General features: G+C 54.3%; 1 protein-coding gene across 1 annotated transcript; it reads left to right on the top strand.

Annotated features, from left to right (window-relative positions):
* Nucleotides 1-845: 845 nt before the first annotated feature.
* On the top strand, nt 846-1,148 carry LOC136470251 (uncharacterized). The gene has a single exon (XM_066468157.1). It carries the CDS (start codon nt 846-848, stop codon nt 1,146-1,148), a length of 303 nt encoding a protein of 100 aa, XP_066324254.1.
* The last annotated feature ends 24,924 nt before the right edge of the window (nt 1,149-26,072 follow it).

Genomic DNA, 26,072 nt, shown 5'->3' with positions numbered 1-26,072 from the left:
TCCCCGACAACGACGCCAAGGGGAAGCGGAGGGACAAGGCCCCTAGGGCCTCGGCTCCCCACCTCCCCAAGAAAAAGAAGAAGGGCCACCAGGGGAAGCAGGAAGTCCTCGAGGCTGGCCTGGTCGCGGCCGTAGAGCGCAATAATCCCTGAGGCCCCAGAGGCCCCGGGCTCTTCGACGATATGCTTAAGAAACCCTGCCCTTACCACCAGGGCCCGGTGAAGCATGCCATCGAGGAGTGCACCATGCTCCGGTGTTACTACGCCAAGCTCGGGCTCCCCGACGATGATGCCAAGAGGAGGGGCGCTGGTGACAGGGATGACGACAAGGACGATGGGTTCCCCGAGCTGCACAACGCCTTCATGATCTTCAGCGGGCCTTCAGCGTGCCTCACGGCACGCCAGCGGAAGAGGGAGCACCAGGAGGTCTTCTTGGTGAAGGTGGCTGCTCCCCGGTACCTCAACTAGTCTCGGGAGGCGATCACCTTTGACCGGGACGACCATCCCGATTATGTCTTGAACCCCGGGCAGTACCCACTTGTCATTGACCCCATCATCGGCAACACCCAACTCACTAAGGTATTGATGGATGGAGGCAGCGGCCTCAACATCCTCTACGCCAACACCCTGGAGCTCCTGGAGCTTGACCAGTCGTAGCTCCGGGGTAACGTCACGCCTTTCCACGGCATTGTGCTAGGGAAACACACGCGGCCCCTCGGGCGCATCAACCTACCCGTCTGCTTCGGTACTCCCTCCAACTACCGCAAGGAGGTCCTCACCTTCGAGGTGGTTGGGTTTAAGGGAACGTACCACGCCATCTTGGAGCGGCCATGCTACGCCAAGTTCATGGTGGTCCCCAACTACACCTACCTCAAGCTCAAGATGTCGGGCCCCAACGGCGTCATCACTGTCAAGTCCACATACAAGCATGCATACGACTACGATGTTGAGTGCATCGAGTACGCCAAGGCTATCGTAGAGGCCGAGACCCTCATCGTCAACCTCGACCGACTCGGTAGCGAGGCGCTCGACTCCAAGCATCACGCTGGGACTTTTGAGCCCGCGGAGGCCGTCAAGCTCATCCCAGTCGACCCCACCTACCCCGATGATCGGGCGCTGAGGATCAGCGCCACCCTCGACATCAAATAGGAAGCCGTGCTCGTCGACTTTCTCCACGCAAATGCCGATATGTTCGCGTGGAGTCCCTCGGACATGACGGGCATACCGAGGGAGGTCGCTGAGCATGCCTTAGACATCCAGGCTGGTTCCAGGCCAGTGAAGCAGCGCCTACGCCGATTCAACGAGGAAAAGCACAGGGCCATCGGCGAGGAGGTGCAAAAGCTTTTGGCGGCTAGATTCATCAAAGAAGTATCCCATCCGGAGTGGTTAGCTAATCCTGTATTAGTTAAGAAGAAAAATGGGAAGTGGAGAATGTGTGTAGACTACACCGGTCTAAACAAAGCATGTCCAAAAGTCCCTTTCCCATTACCTCGAATCGACCAAATCATTGACTCCACTGCGGGATGTGAAACCCTATCCTTCCTTGATGCATATTCTGGTTACCATCAGATCAAGATGAAAGAGTCCGACCAGCTCACGACTTCTTTCATCACATCATTTGGCATGTACTGCTATGTGACTATGCCATTCGGCCTCAGAAATGCAGGGGCCACATACCAGCGGTGCATGACCCATGTCTTGGGCGAGCACATCGGGCGGACCGTCGAGGCCTACGTGGATGACATCATGGTCAAGTCCAGGAAGGCCAGAGATCTCGTCAGCGACTTGGAAATAGCCTTCAGATGCCTCAGGGAAAAGGACATCAAGCTCAACCCCGAAAAGTGTGTCTTCGGGGTCCCCCGAGGCATGCTTTTAGGATTTATAGTCTCGGAACACGGCATCGAAGCCAATCCAGAGAAGGTCTCGGCCGTCACCAACATGGGGCCGATCTGAGACCTCAAGGGAGTACAGAGGGTTATGGGATGCCTTGTAGCCCTGAGCCGCTTCATCTCGCGCCTTGGCAAAAAAGGCTTGCCTCTGTACCGCCTCTTGAGGAAATCAGAACGCTTTACTTGGACCCCCGAGGCCGAAGAAGCCCTTGCCAAACTCAAGGCATTGCTCACCAATCCTCCCATCCTGGTACCGCCGGCCTAGGGCGAGGCCCTCTTACTCTACGTCGCCGCAACGACCCAAGTGGTCAGCGTGGCCGTGGTGGTCGAGAGGCAGGAAGAGGGGCATGCTCTATCCATCCAACGACCTGTTTACTTCATCAGCGAAGTGCTTTCCAAGACCAAAACATGCTACCCCCATGTCCAGAAACTGATCTACGTCGTGGTCTTGGCTCAACGCAAGCTGCATCACTACTTCGAGTCCTACCAGGTGACTGTGGTATCGTCTTTCCCCCTGGGAGAGATAATCCATAATCGAGAGGCCTCGGGTAGGATAGCCAAGTGGGCCGTCGAACTCATGGGGGAGGCTCTGTCCTTTGCGCCTCGAAAAGCAATTAAATCTCAGGTCTTGGCCAATTTCGTGGCAGAGTGGACCGACACCCAACTACCACCTGCTCAAGTCCAGGCGCAATGCTGGACCATGTACTTCGACGGTCCCTGATGAAGACCGGGGCGGGCGCAGGTCTGCTCTTCATCTCACCCCTCAAAGTACACATGCGCTACATGATTCGGCTCCACTTCGCTGCCTCCAACAACACAGCCAAGTACGAAGCCCTCGTCAACGGCTTGCAGATCGCCATCGAACTTGGAGTACGGCGTCTCGACGTATGGGGCGATTCCCAGCTCGTTGTCGATCAAGTGATGAAGGAGTCGAACTGCCATGACCTCAAAATGGAGGCATACTGCAAGCTGGTACGTCGCCTTGAAGACAAGTTCGATGGTCTCAAACTCAACCACATCGCACGTAAATTCAACGAGGCTGTGGACGAACTGGCAAAGATGGCGTCAGCACGGGCCCCGGTCCCCCCGAACATCTTCGCCAGAGACCTCCACAAACCTTCCATCGACTATGCCTCAGCGGCGGAGGAGGACCTAGTGGTCGAGCCCCCCGCAGGGCTCGAGGCCCCCTCTATCGCCGAGACTCCTTTGGCCGAGCCCGAGGTCATGGAAGTCAACACAGAGCCTCCCGAGGCCAACCAGAGCATGGACTGGCGAGTCCCGTTCGTTGATTGCCTTGTCCGAGGAGAGCTTCCCGCTGATAGGACCGAAGCCCGACGGCTTGCTCGGTGAGCCAAGACTTACATTCTCAGCGACAGTGAATTGTATAGGTGAAGCCCATCTGGCATCCTCCAACGATGCATCACTACCGAGGCAGATCGAGCCCTACTTTGGGACTTGCACGTGGGAGCCTGCGGGCACCATGCAGCGCCTCGGACGCTCGTCGGAAACGCTTTTTGCTAAGGGTTCTACTGGCCAACGGCTGTTGTTGATGCCACCAAGCTAGTACACTCCTGCGAGGGATGCCAGTACTACGCACGGCAGATGCATCTCCCGGCCCAAGCTCTCCAAACCATCCCCATCACATGGCCGTTTGCCGTATGGGGGCTTGACATGGTTGGGCCTCTGCAGAAGGCCCCTAGGGGCTTCACCCATCTGCTGGTAGCAATCGATAAGTTCTCCAAGTGGATCGAGGCTCGTCCAATCAATCAAATCAAGTCCGAGCAAGTGGTGCTATTCTTCACTGATATCATCCACAGGTTCAGGGTTCCAAACACCATCATCACCGACAATAGAACGCAGTTCACCGGCCACAAGTTCCTGACATTCTGCGACGACCACCACATCCGTGTGGCCTGGTCGGCCGTAGGACATCCTAGGACAAATGGCCAAGTAGAGCGTGCCAACGGCATGATCCTACAAGGCCTTAAGCCAAGAATATACAATCGGTTGAAGAAATTTGGCAAGAAATGGCTTGCCGAACTCCTATCGGTCATCTAGAGCCTGAGGAACATCCTAAGCTGAGGCACGGGGTTCACACCGTTCTTCTTGGTCTACGGAGCCGAGACCATCCTCCCCACTGACTTGGAATACGGTTCCCCGAGGCTACAGGCCTACAACGAGCAAAGTAACCACACCACCCACGAAGACGCCCTCGACCAACTGGAGGAAGCCCGAGACATTGCGCTGCTACATTCGGCCAAGTACCAGCAAGCCCTACGACGCTATCAAGCCCAGCGCATTCGAAGCTGAGACCTGAAAGTGGGCGACCTGGTGCTGAGGCTAAGGCAGAGCAACAAGGGCCGCCACAAGCTGACCCCACCTTGGGAAGGACCGTACATCATCGCCCGAGTGCTGAAGCCTGAGACCTACAAGCTAGCCAACGAGAAGGGTGAAATCCTCACCAACGCTTGGAACATAGAACAGCTACGTCGCTTTTACCCTTAAATTACCAAGCATTGTATATATTGTTTCTCAAAATACAATTAAGAAACGTTCTTTAGTTGTTCTAATCATTCGAGAAACCCCCGGGCCCATCAAGGGCCTCAGCGATACGATAACTCCATTAGGGAGACACAGCTCTGCCTCTGCAGAACCGAGCCTCCCTCGGGGGCTAGAAGGGGGGACTCCCCCCTAAGTTCCACGCACCATTTTTTAGTCGTTTTTTGAAAAAAAATTCTACGCCAAACTCTCTATCACGCTCTGACAAATCAATTATAAAAGACTTAAGGACCGAAAGTCTGTCTCAGGGCCAAAAGGCCGGCCGAGTCACGAGACGGCCTACGCCTCCGGGCTACGGCACTCCCTCACCACCTTTTCGCCCTAGGGACAGCTTAGGCTCCGAGGAAGTTGTTTGCAAGTGATATGCTCAAAAACAAGACAGAGGGCAGAGGCTCGGAAATACAATAAAAAACGATTAAGAAGCATAGACGCATAAGTACTTCAAAAAGGCCTCGACGGCCACCAGCATTATGATATGGTAACATAATCCCTAATTTATTTACATGGCCTCTTGGGCCCAGGTCAAGGCTCAGGGACTCCAGCATCGGCGAACGGCGTGGGAGGGACCACCTCCTCTTCAAACAGCTTGGCCAACGCCGTGCCGGGGCCCTCGGCTACCTCCATCAGCTTCATGACCTCCTCGTCGGCCTCCTCGTCGTCCTCAGGCAAGACGTAGCCGTCACTGACGGCCTCGAGGTTGACGCCGGCGTAGTGCGAGGAGACGATAGCCAGGGCGCGCTTGACGCCCACGTGCAGCGCCCCCTGGAGTCGCTTGCGCACTTGGCCACTCAACGCGACCAAGCGGCTCCTAAGGGAGCTGCCCGACTAGGCCCCCTCAACCTCTAGGGCCTCACACATGGTACGGGCGGCGCTCTGTAGCGTGTTGTGCTCCCCAATCTCGGCCTCGAGCACCGCCTGCACTGCGACAGAGGCCTCGGCTACCCGAGTGACCTCCTTCTCCAACTCTGTGCCAAAAGAAACAGAATGGGGTTAAGCGCAAAGGAAAACGAGCCAAATAGGGGTAGAGGCCTATGGGACTCACCCTCGGCTTTCTCCTCCCAGCGCTGGGCCTCGACCCGAGAGGCCTCGGCTTTCTCCTTCCAGCACTGGGCCTCGACCAGAGAGGCCTCGACTTTCTCCTTCCAGCCCTGGACCTCGACCCGAGAAGCCTCGGCCACATTGGAAGCCTCTTTCTCCAGCTTTGCATCACACTAGGGAGTTAGGGGTCGAACACAAGAAAAACAAATAAAACAAGGGGAACAGGACTCACCCTCGATTTTTCCCTTCCAGACCACAGCCACCTTGAGGGCCTCTGCCAGGGCGCCCTTCGTCAGCAGGTGCGCACCCTGCTCCGTCCCCAACAACCCAGTGAGGGCCTTGGTAGAGGCCGTTGCTTCTTCAGCCCGAGACCTGAAGGTGTCCCGATCGCCAGCCGCCCGGGTCAGCTCCTCCTCCAGCTCCTTGACCCGTGCCACCAAAGGGGTGACCGGCTCCTGAGCTGAGGCCGCCTCGGCCTTCATATCAGCACAGCAAAGGTGGAGGTCCTCCACCTCCGCGCTCCACGCCGACAGAAGCTCATTGACGTCGGTGAGCAAGCCCTTCTGCCGCTGGAGCTAGTCCTAGACGCCCCTCTCCCATCAGAGGAACAATGACTTCCTGAGGGACCGGGTCTCGAGCTCCTAGATAGGCAAAACAGGGGTCATCCACTATGAGAAAACTCGGAAAAAGACGACACCACATGAGAAAAGAAGGCGCGAACCTAGGTGACCCCGGGCAGATAATCAGCCATGACGGACAGCGCTGTCAGCAGCAACTGCTCCGCCAGCTGGCGGTATTGCTCGAAGGTGTCCCAGCGCCCCCCCTTGGCCACGTCCTCGAGGGCGAACAGAGGCTCCCCCTCAGGGTCGTCCTGGCTCAGCCATGAGACATGCGAGTGATCCCACCTGCGGGGCTCGGGTCGTACCCGCACGAGGGCCGAGCTTCCCTCGCCAGAGGTCGAAGCCAACTGCTGCACGGTGCTAGCCGCCTCAGCGTCGACCACCTCCTTCGCCCGGGAAGTATCATCAGAGGAGATCGAATGGACCTCCACTTCCCGGGCGCTCTCTTGCAACGGCAGCAGGCCTTGGACCGGTGGTGGTATTGAGGCTTGCCCTGCCTCCGCCTCCACTCCCTGGGCCGCCGGCTTCGCCGCGCTCACGCCGGCTCCTGCCACCCTGGCCTCGGTGGTCTCGGGGGCTCCGGTCCCCGCCACCCCGGCCTCGGTGGTCTCGGGGGCTCCGATCCCCGCCACTTCAGCCTCGGTGGTCCTGGGCGCCCCAACCTCCGTCGCCTCGGCCTCGGAAGTCCGAGGGGCCTCTGTCTCACCCTCGATGGCCTCGGCAACTGAGGGCGCCTCGGCCCCATCTGACTCGCAGGCCTTGGCCTCGTGGGGTGTAGGCGTTTCCTCCCCCCACGCTCCGTGGCCACCCCGGTAGCCTCCCCCTGGGCGACCAGCTCCTTCGGGTCAGCCCTTGCCGACGCCACGCCGCACTGTACGGCGGCCTACGCCTCCACCACCTATTGAGCAGTGGAGCCCATGCTCACCTTGAGCGACTTACGCAACGCTAGGGCAGGCACCTCCGCCTGACGCTTCCGGCTGAAGGCAAAACACCCACTTGGTCAGCATATGACCATAAAGCGAGCGGGAAACAATATGAACTCCGCTGAAAAAACACTCACCTCGAGCGGGGATGCAACCGCTTCGGCATTGCGACCCTCCTCTGCAACGGCGGCGGCGGCAGTGACACGGCCTCTGTATCTGCTGGTGCCGGCCGACCCTCGCCGGACTCTGGTGCCCCCTCGATCCACTGCGGGGGCAGTTGCGTCGCCCCCGCCGCCACCTGCTCCACCTCTGCCGTCGAGCCCACCGGGCTGACGGCGCGTTTTCCTAACGCCCATGCCTCGAGCGTGTCGGCCTCGACCTCGGGGCGGGCAGTCGTCGGCCCCAAGGGGTCCTGTCCTCCTACTCCTGGAAGCGCCGGGCTGCTCGCCGACGCCCCAAGCGTTGTCTCCCTGATGTCGGGGAGATGGTCTAGGGGACCCCACCCCATCTCGCTCTCATCATCATCGCCCGAAGAGTCTGACGACAGTGACGGCGATGGAGATGCCTCCACCGGGAGACCATCCTGCCTCTGTTGTCGGCGGCGCTTCTCTAGCCCCTCGCGCTCAAGGATCTTCCTCATGCGCTTTGCCTCCTCGGCATCCTTCCACTTCTTCTGTGCCTTGGCATGCGCTTGGTTCGCCGCCCGCCGTGCTGCGTCCTCGGGAATGGGCGGTGGGGAGGCTCACACGTCTCTCATCCCCTATAGGAACGACGAACGCAAATAAGGGACCGGAAAACAGTGAGGAACGAGGAGGCCTCGGGGGCCGCAGCAGCGTGTGACTTACCAAAGAAAGGTACCCCTGCGATGGGCGCATCACGAACGGGGTCAGACCACCGATCTTCAGCCACCCCTCCACCGTCTCTCTCACCCGACGAAGAATCTCCTCGTCGGAGAGGGCAGAGGCGGACATCTAGATGCCCTCGATCGGCTCATCCGGTCTCATCCTGAACAAGCGCTGCCGCCGAGCCATCAGCGGCAGCACCCTCCGGTGGTGGAAGGCAGCCACGACCATAGCCGTCGTAAGGTTGCGGTTTTGCAGCCTCTCCAGCCCATCTAGGAGCGGCTGCAGCTTGGGTTGATCCTCCTTCGGGACACCATACCTCCACTTCTCCGGACAGCTCTTATCGTTGCGGAGGTAGAACCAGCTGGTGTACCAGCGGCGATTGGTTGACGCGAGCTGGGCTAGGATGTAAAGGTGCTACCGATCCTGGCGCACTTGGAGAGTGCAGCCGCTGGCCCTCACCGCCTTCCTCGTGCCTATCGTGCTCGTCGGCTTGGTGGTATGCCCTGCCCGGAAGAGGTGGAGCCACAGCTCCCAATGGGGAGCAATCCCCAGGTACCCCTCGTAGACGGCGACGAAGATGGCCGCCTACGCGATGGAGGTGGGGTTGAAGTTGTGGAGCTCCATGCCGTAGTAGTGCAGGAGCGCCTACATGAACCGGTCCGCCGGCAGGCTGAGGCCACGCTCGTGAAGGACATGAAGCTCACAACGTAGCCGTCGCGTGGCATCGGCTCCAGCTCGCCCGACGGAGCAATCCACTCCGGCCTATTGGGGTCAGTAACCGAACGGAGAAGGCCGTCGTCGACGAGCGACTGGAGCATCTCCATGGATACGTCGGACCGACCCCAAGGATCTACCTCAATGACAACAGCGCCGGCCATGAGTGCGATGGAGAATATGACTATGGCGGTAAGCCTCTCTCGCTCTCTCTCTCTCTCTACCTCGCCCTTCTCCCTTCTTCTCCCCGACGCTCTCTGTTCCTAGCAATAGCTCGAGGGCGGCAAAGGCGAATGCAGGCAAGGTAAGGAGGGGAGGGGCGAGGCTCGTTGTGTATTTATGCAGGAAGGGGGCGAAACGGGTGGGCGATGAAATCGGGGAAGTTTCCCTCAGATCCGGCACAATTAATCCAGATCCGATTTAACCGCCCACGCACCCGCCTTTTCCTTATTAATCGTGTGAATAGTTATGTCCCATCCACTGACAGAGCGTCGCGTCCGACTGCAGTAGCGGCAGGCGCTGTTCCGTCTCCCCGAGAAAATTGCCTCAAAAGGCGCGCCTGCCATTGTCAAGACGATGGGGGGGGGGGAATGTCCCCTACCTGATTCCTTTCAGACGAAGGAACTGGGCACCGAGCCCGTTACGGTCCAGGGGTTCGAAGGCTGGGTCCCCGAGGGTTTCGACAGCCGCCTCAGGACAACAGAGTCAGGGATGACTGCGGGCAAGCCCATATGGGGCCGAGGCCCAAGCAAGCGAAACGCTTGGGATGCCCCAAGTTGTGTCCAAGACCGGCAGGGAGGTCTTCGAATGGGATCCCACCGTAGGGAGGCACCGAGCCACCGAGGCCCATCGAACGGCCCCAGCACCCACTAGAGAAGCCCTCTGGTACTCTTGGAGTGCGTCTTTGGACCGCTAGCTGACCCCTATTGAATGGGGCATGGGCCTCCACTCGGACTTACCCGATAACAGCTCACCAGAAGTGTCACCGCTCGCGCCCACCGAGGGTAGCCTGGCATATTCCACCCCTCCTTCCGAATGAAAAGGATGCACGAGGGTCGTACAAAAAGCCAGGGGAACCCCTGACGGCCCTCTCGCTCCGTGCAGAGGCTAGGGGGCTCTTCCTGCAAACTTACCGAGACCCAGCGACCCAGGCTCGCACGCAAGGGCTTGGTAAACAACCCCACCTTTCGAATGAAAAGGATGCGCGAGGGTCGCACAAAAAGCTAGGGGAACCCCTGACGGCACTCTCGCTCCGTGCAGAGGCTAGGGGGCTCTTCCTACAAACTTGCCGAGACCCAATGACCCAGGCTCGCACGCGAGGGCTCGGCAAACAACCCCTCCTTCCGAACGAAAAGGATGCGCGAGGGTCGCACAAAAAGCCAGGGGAACCCCTGACAGCCCTCTCGCTCCGTGCAGAGGCTAGGGGGCTCTTCCTGCAAACTTGCCAAGACCCAGCGACCCAGGCTCGCACGCGAGAGCTCAGCAAACAACCCCTCCGTCTGAACGAAAAGGACGCGTGAGGGTCGCGCAAAAAGCCAGGGGAACCCCTGATCACCCTCTCACTCCGTGCAGAGGCTCGGGGGCTCTTCCTGCAACTAGGTTGAAGACGAGCAACCTGAACTCGTAGGGAAAAACATGATAAAGGGCACCGAGCCTGTTACGGTCTAGGGGTTCAAAGGCTGGGCCCCCGAGGGTTTCGACAGCCACCCTAGGGCAGCAGAGTTAGGGACAACTATGGGCGAGCCCGTGCATGGCCAAGGCCCGAGCAAACGATCGCTTGGGATGCCCTAAGTCGTGTCCGAGACCGGCAGGGAGGTCTCTGAATGGGATCCCACCGTAGGGAGGCACCGAGCCACCAGGGCACATCGAACGGCCCCGACACCCACTAGAGAAGCCCTTTGGTACTCTTGGAGTGCGTCTCTGGACCGCTAGCCGACCCCTATCGAATGGGGCATGGGCCTCCACTCGGACTTACCTGATAATAGCTCACCGTAGGTGTCACTGCTCGCGCCCACCGAGGGTAGCATGGCACCCTCCACCCCTCCTTCCGAACGAAAAGGGTGCATGAGGGCCGCACAAAAAAGACAGGGAAACTCCTGATCGACCTCTTGCTCCGCGCAGAGGCTCGGGGGCTCTTCCTGCAACCGAACCGAGGCCCAGCGACCCGAACTCGCACTCATGGGCACGGCAAACGCAATAAACCTCTCGCACGACATAAGAAAAGCCCCTGGAGGAATAAATCCACTCCTCTAGGGCCTCGGGGGCTACACCCAGCGAGTGCGCTCGCGCGCACCCACTGAGGCCTCGAGTACGAAACACCATCCCGCCAGGAGCTGCTGCGAGCCGAGTCTTGTCAAAACCTCAAGGAGAGCGCTCACACTCTCCCTGAGGCTCGGGGGCTACTGTCGGGTACCATAAGAAGGGGTCCCCTAAGCAAAAACTAAAAAAAATCGCTTAGACCCCGTCAGAATCAAAGCCAAGAGACACTCTTGGCTAACCCCCGGCCTTGTTCGAGGCCACCGATTCTCTGCCTTGCTCGAGGTCTCGTACGAGGGGCCTCGGACGGCCTACCGAATCTCCGCCTCGCTCGAGGCCTCGCACGAGGGGCCTCGGACGGCCTACCGAATCTCTGCCTTGCTCGAGGCCTCGCACGAGGGGCCTCGGACGGTCTACTGATTTTTCGCCTCGCACGAAAGGCCTCGGACGGGGAACCGATTCTCCGTCTCGCCCGAGGCCCCGCACGTACAGCCTCTAGCGAGATGCCGATTCTCCGTCTCGCTCAAGGCCGGCTCGGCAATAACCCTGTCGCCTCTGCCTCGACCGATCTCCACAACAGAGCGTCACGTCTAATTAATGCGACCAACCACTCCCGCAACATCAGACGGACGACGGCTTGACACAGCAGAGTAGCCGACGAGACGGGAAGTCGTATCAGCACCATACCGTCCGAGACAGGACAGGACAGGGCAGGGCAGGGGTTACCGGCCGCTATGCTCGGTACTGTGCCCACGACCGGCGCCCGCACTGCACTGTGCTACCTAATCTCTGCTCCAGGAACAACGCGGCGTGGAGAGTCAAGTCCGGGTCACTATAGCTTCGGAATCAGTATACAGGACCAACTGCTCCCTCTACGACTCGACAATCTACTTTAGGGTCTCGGCAACCTCGGGATTCGCGCCCGCCGAGGCTCCCACGATGGCTCGGCCTCGGCACCAACTGAGCCTCGGCTCTTCACATGGTCAACACACAGCGACCGGCACGTCGCCCGCCAGGCCCTGCGTCAAGCTATCACTGGAGCTCCCACGTCGCACAGGATCGGATGTGACCGGCGCATTGCTCCAGTACTTCAAGGGCAGGACCACTCCATCGACCATGCCGCCACAGTAACAGGCTACAGGGTTCGGACATGCCGCCTCTGTTCACACGACGCCACGTTGCTAACACATGTATCACCCCTATCCCCCCTTCAACTATAAAAGGGAGGGATCGGGGCCGTTTCTAGGGGGAGACCCGAGCGCACGAGATAGACGAACACGTATAGGAGGACAGACTTACTCTCACGCTCACACACACCCAGGCATAGACGGGTTCACGGGGTAGACAAACACACGCTCGACGCTCTGTAACGCGCACGCTTCCCCGCCGCCTGAGATCAACATCTCAAGCAATCCACGCCGCTCCACGCAGAGACCTGGGACTAGCTCCCTCTCTCGCCCTGCTTGTAACCCCCTACTACGAGCATTTCGGTGCAAGGAATACAAGATCGATCTCTCAGACTGGACGTAGGGCACCTATTGCCCTAACCAGTATAAACCTTGTGTCTCTTTGCATCACCATCCGGGATTAGGGGCACGCAGTATATTTTTACTAGTTGGTTGAGGGCCCGCCGGTCCAAAACACCGACACTTTGCTTCCTTTTAATCTCTCAATTGGCAACATTATGCATTGAGAAAAAACTATTGAATGAGATTGATATTGATGTCATTGTCAACGACTTTGCATCCAGGAATGTTAGGAGCAATTTTTAAGGTATATTTAATATGTATATTTATTTTATATGAGTATTGCTTTTCGATACATGTCGAGTGCCAAAAAATTATATATACGTGTTGAATAATTTTATATATTTATATAAAGGGCTCTGAGTTTTGATTGGGCTTCAGGCCCCGAAAAACTCAGGATCAACACTGGGCATATCAGATTATTTTAAGAGATAGAAGCGTCCAATATTATTAGACTCTGTTGAAATGTCTGGGTGCGTCGGAGATGGAGATTGCTTCAGTGCTGGCTGTGTGTGGGCCCAATGGGAAGCACTGAGACTTTTTGTGGGCCAAACTACCGGCCTACATACAGAAAGGGTCCACAGTACTACCGGCTTCAGGCTGTCTGGGCCAAACTGCTTGCCGGGCTGCCGGCCTACAGATGGCCTCCATCGTCCAATTGAGGCCTACAGATGTGTTGTGAGGTGAGGTGGTGTGTTTCACCCGTTGCCGTTGGACGTTGGAGTCGGCCACTGCCCGCTGGGGGTTGGATGGCTCGGCGATGGGGTGTGATGATTGTGCCAAGTTCTGTTGTTGGTGCTTGGCTTGGCGTCGCATGCGCGCCGCTGAATTGCTCCTCCGTTTCTCTTTTGCATCTTTCTGCAGAACAAACAACTTGTAGTGCCACCACTATAGCCAGTACGATGTACTTCTCCTCTAAGGAAAGCAAGTACTGGTAAGCTACATATACTAGCTAGCATAGTACGATAAAACCAACCGGCCCGTGACGCGCATCGATATATGGAGTAGGAGTACCGTCACGCTTGTGACTCACGCGATGCCCTCCGATCCGTTCCGCTGTTATTCTTTCTTCCTCCCTTGCGCAAGCAACGTCGTCGTCGTTGGATGGTTCCGGCTTTTCTGAGGTCTGGTTGCATGGTGACGGCGCCTTGACTGTGCTGTGCAGCTCGTGCTTCTTTCCGCTGGTCCTCGTGAGCTAGTAGCTGACCGGGACGACCCCCCCGCTGTCCCCCTTGCTCGTCTCATCGCTAACGCCAACAGTCGATCCCCCCCCACCGCGCACTACTACGAGGAATGTGTGTGCTGTACAAGTGGCTGATGACTGGCTGTCGACGCCGACGCCGACGCCGACTGCTCCCTCAGTGAGCAGTTCAGCTTCGACGTCGAGAAGAAGGACCTCGATCAATTCCGGCCGGCCCCCACATTGCAAGCCGATCGGCGGTTTGGCGGCTGGGGCGAAGCGAAGCCGTACGCTCTGGTTTTTGGTACGCACGCACCCGACGACGACGACGACGACGTCATGGGAGGGATAAATGTATCGCGCAACTTGGCGATAAACAAGTTGGCCAGTTGCAGGTACCGGCGGGCGGCGGCCCTGATGCGATCGATCCTCGCCAGGTTCATGCACCCAGCCGGGCACGGGACGACGGCCGCGCGCGACTAGGCCCCTCGCAGAAAGAAAAAGAGTGCACTGCAGCAATGTTCCCCGGCCAGTTCTTTAACATTGTTCCGGCCAGTTCTTTAACATTAATAGATAGATACATACATATCTGACTTGATTCCATCTGGTGAGTTCGTCATGTGCCGACTAGGGGTATATCCATCGTCCAAATCGATCGACGATACGTACGCTGGATTGTACTGTATAGCTTGTTATGATTCGCGCTTTCTTGCAGATAATGGAGTTCCAGAAAGCAGCAAAACGAACACTGATACGGTAGTAGTATAGTAACCTTGCGTGTAGACAAAATTAAGGATGAGCGCATGAGAGCGAGAATCTTTTCTAGTTTATCTTAACTAAACAAAATAAAGGATGAGAGCAAGATTCTAATCTACATAAGACATCCAAAGGATCGGACCGATATATCTAGAGATTGACAAAGTCGCTGTAGACATGCCACATCAAATTAAGAACTTAAACTCAAGTGGACATTGGGTTCACCATAAGAAATCTAACCAGCTGAATTACGTGGAATTAGCAACAAATCCTCAGCTTCAGCTAAATAAACTGAAAAAATAGTTATTTAGCACAAGGAGGAGAGTGGCCACCCTATGCTTTGGTTAGTAATAGTAGTCCAATTAGCCCTTAGTTCACTGTCCACACTCCACACAATTATATGAACTTGTTCAAATATTAGCCATATTGTATATAAGGATTTCTAAGCATCCAATCAAGAGCTGGTCAACCACTAGATAGTACAGCCATTAGCTGTGCCAATTAGAGCAAGTATAATAATGGTCCTATAGTCAAGCTAGTCATTGTTGATGCAAAAGAGAGAAGGAAAGAGAGGAGAGCTTGGTTCTCACGCAATCAACAAGTTGGGCATAAGATCCTATATATGCAGTGGTGGGCCTAGATAGCAAGTGTATGCATGTGAGGAGAAATAAGAAACAGAATATGGGACAAGATATCACATAATAATATTTTTTTTGCAAACAATAAAACAGAAGACAACTATTACATTACTTGGTTTTTATAATTTGACTTATAGCCAAACACTTGGCTTTATTGTTAGACTTGCTCTTAGACTAGCCTAACTGCTTTTAATGAGAGGCATGAAAGACCTTTCAGTCTCTACTTAGTTTGCCCTAAAAGTTCTAGAAGTTTTCATGCATATTTATCAATGGAGTAGTTTATCTAATCCATGTTTCACATTATCTTAAGAGATTGACTAGCTTCGGCCGCTCCTGGATCTTGGCTTCGCCAGCAGAATTATAATTGAACAATGTGTCGCCCCTTATTGTTCATCACAAGTGAAAGCTATAACTGCAAGCTATTTCATTAACCAGAGAGCATCTAATATACGATCACACCAAGGTAATCCATGAGCTATTTGCTAGGTTGTTCCTCTACATGAAGGATGATCTTGAGCCCAGCAAAGCAGCCTAAATGGAGCCATAGGCCCAGTTCTTGTGAGTCGTTGATTTTGGTTGGAATCAATGTAGAGATCGATCCTTGGAAGGAATAACCGTCGACCAAATACGTCCGGCAGTCTACCGAGGGGTATGCCCACGGTAGTAGATGAATCGGTTAAGGTGCGCGTGAGGGAACCAGATGGTGACACAGAACGTAAGAGACAGCGATTAGATAGGTTCAGGCCGTCAACTTGACGTAATACCCTACGTCCTATGTCTTTGTGGATTGTATCATGAGAGATGAGATGAAAACGAGGAGGTCCCTACCCGCCTTATATAGCCTGGGGGTACAGTTACAGATCGGTTGTTTCTATCCCGATCGGTTTAAGATAGGAAGTCTAGCATATCCGAGCAGGTTTTCTAGATCACCGAAGATCTTCACGCAGTCTTGCGAGGCACGCCGACCTGTATCGTGCTTCGCACGGCGTCGTCTTGTAGGCTTGGCCTCCACTGGTGGCATGGCCCATGCACCGTCTTGTGGGCTGGACCACCCCTAGCGGCTCGGCCCATATACAACCCTGCTGGTATCAGGGGTTATACCCCCATAGCTAGTCCCCGAGCGTCTTGCATCCATTGAGCAACACCGTCTTGAGCTTGTCTGAGCTGTTGAGCATGCAACCGAGCTGCTGAACATGCCGTCCGAGATGTTTGAACACGTGCCCGAGCTGTTTGGGCATGTGTCCGATCTATCTGAGCATGCGTCCGAGCTATTCGTCTGGTTGCTGGAGCTAAGCACACTCGAAGCCAAGGTTTGTCAGAAGGATTTAAGGAGCTCAAGTAAAAAAATTTCAAAGCCACCAACTTTGGTGAAGTGTGCCCACTTAGGTTCCAGGCGTCGAAGTTGTTCGCGTGGCATCCTTGACTTAGTTAGCGCGGAAGAACTTAGCCGCTTTGAAGAGATCTAAATCAAAGAAATAAGCATATTCACCGCAAGGTGAAGTGTGCCCACTTAGTCCCCCGAGCCTGACACTAGGTGAAGTAGTCTCGTGGTGCTAGGGTCCAAAGTAATAGTCTTTAGGTGCTGAACCAGTTCCCATCTTGGCTGAGAAAAACAGTACAGTCATCTCTAGATGACGTGTACGCACGTAGTCCCCAAGCCTGCTAGAAGATTATGAAGAAATCTTGTAGGGTCAGAGAAAGAAAATATCGTGTCGTAGCAACGCTCAGCGTTGAATATCAACCCGCATTTGACATGGTTTGACGCGGCAGCCCACCAGGCCCACTCAGCGGCCCAATGGCGTGCAGAGACGCCGGGAGAGAATGTGGCACGGCGGGCGTGGTTTCCCAAAAACCCTAGAAGGCGGAGGGTCAGGGATCAAACAGTTATAAGAGCGTTGCAACCCCGGCGTATATTTCCCACTTTCTCTCCGACACTTCATCTTCTTCCTCGCGCCCACACTGCTTCGCCTAGCAACTGCTCCACCACTAGAGTGACCGCAAGCGCGCAACCTCCTCCAGGTGACGGATCTGTTAGATGGCGCCCAAAAGAAACCGCAGCGGTTCGAGTAGAGCATCATGCGAGCTCAATCACGCCAAGGAATGGGTGGGGTCCATCAGCAACGAGGCGGTGCTCAATCAGTTGGTGGAGGATGGCGTGCTGCCCGATAGGATGACAACGGGTGGCGTCCAGCTCGCGGTGAGAGCTTTCTGACTCCTTGCGGCGATGAAATAGTAGTTTTTGAAAATTATTTCTATCCTAGATTTGGTATTCCAATCCATCCGTTTCTCCATGGATTGATTGACTATTATGAGATTAGTCTTTGCAATCTAGGCCCAAATTCCATCCTTCATGTCTCTGTCTTCATCCATTTCTACGAGGCTTATCTTGGCATTCTTCCGCATTTTGATCTCTTCCGCCACTTCTTCTATTTGAAAGCCCGGGGGGGATATGGATCTAGGATCGTAGGCAGCGCGTACTTGCAGCTTTGGGATGGGATGGTTGGCCAATACATCACCACCTCGTTGAACACAAATGTGAAGTATTGGGCGCAGCGATGGTTCTACATGCCACAGGGGGAACACTATGTGGCATGTGACATTGATCAGATTCCCATGAGCAACGCCAAATGGTCGAAGAGATCTGGTGCCAATGGGATGGAGCAAGTGATGGAGCTGTTGGCACTGATCGACCGGAGAAGGGTGGATGGGGTCATAGTGGCGACGAACTTCAATTTTTGGCGATGCTAGGTCAGCAAGGAGAGAGCACATCCTGAATATGAATTCCGGGGAGATACTAATGGGACCCATGAGGTTCTTGAGCCGATTAACCAGGATGAAGTCATACGGTGAATTGGAGTGTTGTTTAACCTCGAGGGGCATCGTAGGATCGACGATCAGCAGAGGGCCTTCAGTGTAGGGACCCTCACACCATAGGTAAGAGTCTTCTTTTTAGTTTTGCTTGATCCCTTATTTGTTGCAATTGCAATATACTCATTTGTTTTCATAAAGATTCATGGGCAGGATCGATCAGTATACTTCTCAGCGGTGCCATCACTTGACTGGCCGAGGGGTATTGATGCCTGGCTGAGTCGTTCTTAGCGTCGATCCAGCCCGGAAGCTAGTGGGGATAGCTTGGCTGACCTTGACGACGGAGATGAAGACGAGTGGACGCCGTATGTCCATGAGAAGCTCTGGGGGAAGCGGCCAGCTGGCGAGGAGCCATCCTCGAAAAGAACAAAAATAGCTAGATCATCTCGCCGTGAGGAGAGGTCGGTAACCATTGGAGCATCCGCCCAGCCTCGAAGACGGCAGGTGATGCTGTCAAGCTCGTCGAACCACGATGGACAAGTGGCACCTCCTTCACCGAGGGTTGTGATGTCCCCGTCGTCTGCGCCGGCTAGGGTGGAGACACACGAGAGGCGGTGGACACGGGAGGCTATAGCAACAACGCCTGACAGCATGAGGGCGACACCACCAGCAGCAACTCAGTTGGCGCCGTCAACAATAGCCCAGACGACTACCGTAGTCCTGGAGACCTCGTGAACAACTCCAGTGGTGGCAGCACAGGCGACCACCGTAGTCCCCGAGACCACATGAGCGACTCTGGTGGCGGCGGTGGAGACGCCGAGCGGTTCGGCTGCTGGGAAGACTACGTCCAGGCAGGGACACAGGTTCCAAGTTGTGTAGTGGGAGTCCCAGTTGTATGTGCCTTATTTATTTGTCGTATTTCTTTGGCACGGTGGTTTGCTTCTTGATGAATTTTTTGCTTGTTGTAGTGCGGAGTCGGCGGAGGTCCTGTAGCCATCAGCTACTAATGATGGAAGGCACACAGAGGAGCAAGCACAAGCAAGGGTGGATCCGGTTGCCACCACCATGGAGGAGCCCTCAACAACTAGACCGACCTCGTCTGGCAGCAGATTGCATGACGAGGGCGATCCTAGTGTAGAGGAGGCGTGGGATGCTATGACGATGTCGAGTGGCCTTGCTATTGCAGGTACAGAGCCTGCGGGGGATGCGCTAAGCGGTGTGGCTCAAGGTCTGCCCGCAGTTGCTGAACAAGCATCATCTGCAGTGCGTCAATAGCGAGAGTGGCGCTTGGATGCTCTGTCCGAGCACGGCAATAGCCAAGGAGGGCACCTTTGCCAGCGTCCGCCATGGAGATCGAAGAGATAGTGCAGGAGCCCACCCCACCTCCCCAACTCCTCCGCATGGTCATTCAATGCGGCAAAGAATTTGAGATGCTAGAGGAGGTGGAGGCGAGCGTGGAGACAAAGAAGCTGAGGGCTAATCTAACATCGATGATGGGCCATATTGAGGTAAGCCTGAAGAGATCTTGTTTGTCCTTTAAAGAGTGCAATCTATTAATCCATTTGCCCACTACATAATGATATGAAGGTGTACGAGCAGTGTCGGTGGTAGCTGGAGGAGATGGCTCCGATACTGGAGGAGAACAAGAGCATGCAAGCATTGGTGAAAGACCTCTAGGCGCGCCTGCTCCAAGAGCGAAACCACAGGGAAGACCTACTGGTGAAGGTTCTGGCGTTGGAGAAGGAGCGCTAGCAAATGGAGATGGAGGGCCAGTCGATGGCTGAGCAGCTCAGCCATAGCACTGATCGGCAGAAAGGTTGGTCTCGGAATTTCACTTGGCTGGTATTCAGCATTGTGAGATGTCTGATTGTTATACTCAACAGTGGAGATGGAGCTCGGCCTTTCCCAAGAGGCCTTCGGCTAGCTTTAGGAGGTGAAGGAGAAAGTGGAGGAGAAGGTTGAGAAAATCACTAAAGATCTTTGACGTGAGTGTTTTTCACGCTATTTTGACTTGTGCGGCGTTACGCCCATGCTTAGCATATGGCTGTCTTGTTTGCAGAGTATCGACACTAGGCCCAGGCACAGTTCCAGGTGCTCATGGAACAAGTGAAAGCCCATGATGACAAGCTAGAGACGATGATCACGGGAATCTAGCCCGTGCTAGACTACGTTGGTCTTGAGCAACCTGAGGAGGCAAGGGTGCCCGGTGATGGGCCATACCGATCGATCGTGGATTGTTGCCGGATGGCATGGGCGGACTTCATGGAGTTCGCACACAGCGCCACCCATGGATCCATCGTCCACGCACTCGCACAGTTACGATCACACTACCCTTCAGTGCATCTCCGACGGGTGGCGACCAGGTACGCCCAGGGCATGGACACGGAGAAGATCGTCATGCTGGAAGACGATGCAGAAGAGCCAGTAGAGAGGTTGGTCAAATATGTTGAGCTATTCAGTGAAGGGGGAGCAGTGCTCTGTAGAGTAGAAAAAACTCATGTTGAATCATTATACGAAAGTGCTTGGCAACTTTTGTTGAACAATTGTTGTTATGGTATGTTTGTGTTTATATTTGATATAAACCATCCGATCAGTAGTGTATAGCTGAGTCCCCAGCCCTAGCTAGCCTGTTAACCATAACGCAGGACATAGGGGGCATGTGCGTGTGGGAAGAACAGGGTGTTGCTAAGGAACCGCTGCTGACCACCCATGACGTAGAGGGTGGACGTTCATGCACATGCAGGGAGAAGTCAGAGACAGGGTCATCTCTAGAGACGTCCGAGCGTCAACATGTCTGTCCGGGCATTTGCCTTAGGCATAGTTGGCGTGTCATCTTTAAGATGTTGTACGCAGAAACATAATCGCTTAGAAAAAAGCACGAAGATAACAATATGGAGAAACATTAGAACAAAAACTTTATTGAATACTCGAATATAAATGGTACATATCTTTGAAAGGAGACCCTTCAAGGGTAGAAGCGCCTAAGAAGATCGATGTGCCAAGAATTTGGGACATCTCTTTCATCCATGTCGCATAGCCTGTAAGAACCTAGTCGGGTGACCGCCTTGACGATGAAGGGGCCCTCCCAAGGTAAAGATACCTTGTGCATCCCATCGATCTTCTACTTCTTACGGAGCACTAGGTCTCTGACCATGAAGAATCGATCGTTGACATTGCGGTTGTAGTATCTTCGCATGCTATCAAGGTACTTCACTGTTCGAACACACAAAACCAGGCGCTCCTCCTCTAGGTTGTCCAACTCAATGAACCAGGCTTGGTTAGAGTTTTCTTCGTTGTAGTTCTCCACTCTGGGTGCTTGGAAAGCGTTGTCGGCTGGTAAAACAGCCTCAGAGCCAAAAACCATGAAGTATGGGGAGTCACTAGTGTTGCAACTAGGCTAGGTCCTTAGTCCCATACCACAGCTTGTAATTCCTTGAGCCACTTTTTCCAGGTGCCTCTGCTAGTTCTTGTAGAGCCTCTTCTTCAATGTGTCAAGAATCATGTCGTTGGCGCGCTCAACTTGGTCATTAAGGCTAAGGTGCGTGACCGAGACATACTTAACTGAGATGCACCTTTCACCGTAGAAGTCCCAGAAATTGGCACCGGTGAACGTGGACCCCAAGTCGGTGATGATGCTGTTCGGCAGGCCAAATCGGTTAATGACGTCATCGAGCAGCTCGGTTGCCTTCTTCGCTGTAGCTTGAACCAGGGGTTTGTATTCGATCCACTTAGAGAATTTGTCAATGCAAACGTAGACCTAACGAAAACCTCCCAACGCGTGCTTAAAGGGCCCAATCATATCTAGTCCCCAGCATGCAAAGGGCCAAGACGTAGGAATTGTTTGCAAGGCCTAGGCCGGGATGTGAATTTGCTTAGCAAAAAACTGACAATTCTCACACCGGCGAACGAATGCCTCAGTATCGGCAACCGCTGAAGGCCAATAGAAACCAGTTCGAAAGGCTTTGTCGACCAGTGTTCTAGAGGTGGTGTGATTGCCGCAAGTGCCAGCATGGATCTCCTTGAGTATCTTCTCACCCTCTTCCACGGAAACACACTTCTAGAGTAGCTCTCCCTTGGTGTTCTTGTGATATAACTTTCCTTTGACTAGGACATAATGCTTGCTGCAGCGAGTGAGGCATTCTCTCTTTGTGTTGTCACCCGGGACGTCTGAGTGGTGAGGTATTTGATGAAAGGTTCCCTCCAATCACTACTCAGGCCAGGGACTGATGCGACTAATGGCTCGGTAGGTGGCTTTTCTTCAATGCCTTCTTGCCCCTACTTGGTGGATGGCATCACCAGGTCCTGGACAAACACTCTGGTTGGAACTTTGGCCTAGGTTGACCCTAACTTTGATAGCTCATCGGCTGCTTGGTTGTCAGCCCGGACCACATGGTGGTACTCGATGTCATAGAACTTGTCTTCTAACTTTCTTATCGCAGCGCAGTAAGCGTCCATCTTCTCATTGGTGCAATTCCAATCCTCGTTGAGCTGATTGATCACGAGTGCGGAGTCACCATACACCTGGAGGCATTTAACGCTGAGATCGACAGCTATACGGAGACCATGAAGTGTCGTCTCATATTCATCGGTATTATTGGATGCTCGAAAGTGTAGGCGAAGGACATAGCAAAGCTTATCCCCTGATGGCGAGATGAAATATACACCACCCCAGTGCCGTCGAGGTTGAGAGACCCATCGAAGTACATGGTCCAGTGCTCGGGGTGGTCGACTAGGACAGGAGTCTGCATATCCGTCCACTCGGCGATGAAGTCGGTAAGCGCCTATGACTTGATCATGTGGCGAGGCCTGAAGTCGATGGTATAGGTGTCGAGCTTGACGCCTATTTAATGATGCAACCGCTTGCTTCCTTGTTGCAGAGGATGTCGCCGAGTGGGTACTCGATGACTACTACTATGTGGTAGGCGTCAAATTAGTGACAGAACTTCCGGGATGTGATCAGGATGGTGTACAATAGCTTTTGGACCTGGGGGTAGCGAGTCTTAGACTCATTTAGGACCTCGCTAATTTTGTATGCGTGTCCGGCCTCTTCTCGTTCAACAACAATGGCGGTGCTGACTACCCAGTTGGTCGCTGCGATATAGATTAGTAGGGTTTCATCCTTTTGAGGGGCGGTCATGATCAGCAAATGCCTTGTCAGTGTCCTCCAGCCAGACAAATTTCTCTTGAGCCTTGAGTAGCTTGAAGAAGGGGAGTCTGTTTTCACCTAGACGGGATATGAAATGACTTAAAGCTGCCATGCACCCTGTTAGCTTTTGGATGTCCTTGACGCAGGTCAGTGGCTTCATGTTGGTCACTATCGCTATCTTCTCTGGGTTGGGTTCAATGCCACGGCGACTGACAATGTTGCCTAGCAGGATACCGGATGGAATGCTAAAAATGCACTTAGTGGGATTCAGCTTCTATTGGTATACTTTTAGGGCTTTGATAACTTTGGTGAGGTTGGCAATGAGGGTGTCGGCATTCTTAGACTTAACCACCACATCATTGACGTAAGCCTCGATGTCCTTCTCGATCTGGTCCTTGATGCAGCGCTGGATGGCTCTTTGATAAGTCGCACCCGCATTCTTGATCCCAAAGGACATGGTCTTGTAGCAGTAGGCGTCGAAGGACATAATGAATGATGTCTTAATCTGGTCTTCTTCCTTCAGTGCAATCTAGTGATAACCAGAGTAGCAATCTAAAAAGCATAGGAGCTCGCAACCGGCTGTAGAATCTACGACCTCGTTAATGCGAGGTAAGCCAAAGGGGTCTTTAGGACAGTGTTTGTTGAGATCGGTTTAATCAACGCACATTCTTCATTCTTTATTCTTTTTTCTTACAAGAACTGGGTTGGTTAACCACTCCGAATGATACACCTCTTTGGTAAAGCCGGCAGCTAAGAGCTGGGTTATTTCTACCCTAATGGCCTCCTTTTTGTCCTGCACGAATCATTGAAGCTTCTACTTGATCAGCTTGGCAGTCACCGAGACATTTAAGGAGTGCTCGATCAGCTCCCGAGGCACACCGGGCATGTTCGCCGGTTTCCATGCGAACACGTCAACATGCTCCCTTAGGAAGCTAACGAGCACGTCTTCCTATTTGGGATTGAGGTCAGCCCTGATTCGAGTAGTCTTAGACTGGTCGCCGGGGACGAGGACCACTTCCTTCACCTTCTTGAACTTGGTTGACGCTCGGGCGGCCTCCATGATTGGGATCTCTAGGTCTTATGGGGAAATCAGCTACGAAGATGTGAGGCAGTCTTGCATGCGGATGGAGATGTTCGTAGCCTCTATGAGCGCGAAGCTTTCCTTCTCACAGGAGTAGGCGATGTTGAGGTTGGCGCACAGGGAGAGGACCCCCTGCTCCATCGGCATCTTTAATACTTGGTACATGTAGTATGGCACGGCCATAAACTTGGCGAGAGCTGGTCGGCCAAGGATGGCTGGTACGTCGTGTTGAAGTCAGCAACTACGAAGTTGACATAGTCGACGCGGAAGTGCTTGGCAGTGCCAAATTGTACCAACAGTGTAATCTACCCTAGAGACAGGGACGCTTTTTGGGAATGATCTCCTAGAACGGAGAGTCCATGGGGGTAAGGTCTTCTTTCTTGATCCCTAGCTCCTCTAGGGACCCAGCAAACTAGATGTTGAGGGCGCTCCCTCCATCAATGATGACCTTCTAGAAGCGCACGTCCTTGATGATGGGATCTAAGACGAGTGGAAAACGCCTTGGGTATAGGATATCCGACCACTGGTCGGCCTTGGAGAAGGTGATTGGGTGCTTTGAACAGTCGAGGTACTTAGGATCAGCGACAGGGCCATCATATGTAGCGATCAACATGACACATCGGGCTACAAGCTTCAACTCCTGCTTGTCTTCAGAGACAACTCTCCTACCAAAGATGGTGGCAACGGTCTTGGTGGGGTCCTAGTAGGTTGGGCCCTTGTTCTTGCCTTGTTCTCCATCATGATCGTCTTCGGTCTCATAGTCATCACGTCGTGGCTTCTTTGATGATTAGCCATCGAGCGATGTCTTTAGGCCTCTGCACTCTCGCATGGAGTGCTTGGCATCCTTATGGATAGGGCATGGGCCGTCTAGCAGCTTGCCAAAATTAGTGTTGTAGGTGCGCTTGGCACGGGCGTTGATGGTGCTGATGGAGTTATCAGGCCAGCGATGGTGGCCTTGTTTGCCTCTCAAGCTCTCTTAGCGGTCGTCACGCTGGGGCTCGCGGTCATCTTGGTGGTGGGCATGGTAGTTGTGGTGGTCTTGGTCATCACGGCGGTGGTCGCGATCGTCGTAGCGCCTGTCTTCATGACAATCATCATCGCGACATTGGTGGTGAGTGGAGCGGGCAGCCCATTCAGCTTCTTCGATGTCGGCATACCCATTTGCTATTTGTATTAGTTCACTGATGGTTGTGGGCCTCTTGCAGTACAGCTTGCCACAGAGTTGCTCGTGCCGAAGCCCTTTGGTGAAAGCAGCGATGGCCTCAGCGTCAGTGATGTTGGGAATGGAATTTCTTGTCTCCAAGAAGCGCCTGATGAAGTCACGCAGGGACTCCCCAGAGGATTGATGAAGCTTCCCTAGGTCATACTTGGTGTCGGGCTGCTCGCACGTAGCCATGTAATTGTTGGTGAAGACTTTTTTGAGGTCATCCCAAGATTGAATGGAATTCTCCCATAGGCTGAGGAGCTAGTTGTTCATAGATTGGTTAAGCATGATGGGTAGATAGTTTGCCATGACATCTTTGTCTCTGCCTATAGCTCTCACGGTGATCTCGTATAGAGTTAGCCACTGAGCGGGGTTGGCCTTTCCATCATAGGTGTTAACAGAAAGAACCTTGAAACCCATAGGCCACCGGAGGCTCAGAGCCTTTCCATGCAGGGGTGAAGTCCTAATGTGACGGGGAGAAGTGGTGCTTGACGGGCAGCAAATCCCTCATGTTCACCGTTGAATTGCCGGTGATGCTCCATCTCTGCTTCGTAGCGTGCGGACCTACTATTTTTGATGTGGCCGACGTTGATGTGGTCACGAAGGGCGCGAGGGAGGGGTTGATTGACCTCCTGGTTGCGGTTGCCGCCCCAACCTCCCTAGGGACACGGTGGGCGGCCATCGTGGCATGAATGAGCTTCGTAGTTGCCTCTGGATCCTCTATAGAGGTAAGGACCTCTAGCCTGAGGTTAGGGGCGCCATGATGCTCCGTCGTGGCGGGAGCGGTGGCTACGTGCTGATGCGGTGGAATAAGATGGGGCATCGTTCCAAAACTCGTTGACTTGGACTTGTGCTGCTATGATATGTGCTCAGACCTTCTCGGACTCTAG

The sequence above is a fragment of the Miscanthus floridulus genome, chromosome 8 (genome assembly GCF_019320115.1).
Source record: "Miscanthus floridulus cultivar M001 chromosome 8, ASM1932011v1, whole genome shotgun sequence".
NCBI classification, from domain to species: Eukaryota; Viridiplantae; Streptophyta; class Magnoliopsida; order Poales; family Poaceae; genus Miscanthus; species Miscanthus floridulus.
Note: the sequence above shows the minus strand (reverse complement) of the source record. Positions and strands in the feature narration are given on the sequence as shown.

Bases quoted from the DNA above. Each gene is read 5' to 3' on its own strand.
- LOC136470251 (XM_066468157.1), top strand. From the start codon at position 846: ATGGTGGTCCCCAACTACACCTACCTCAAGCTCAAGATGTCGGGCCCC.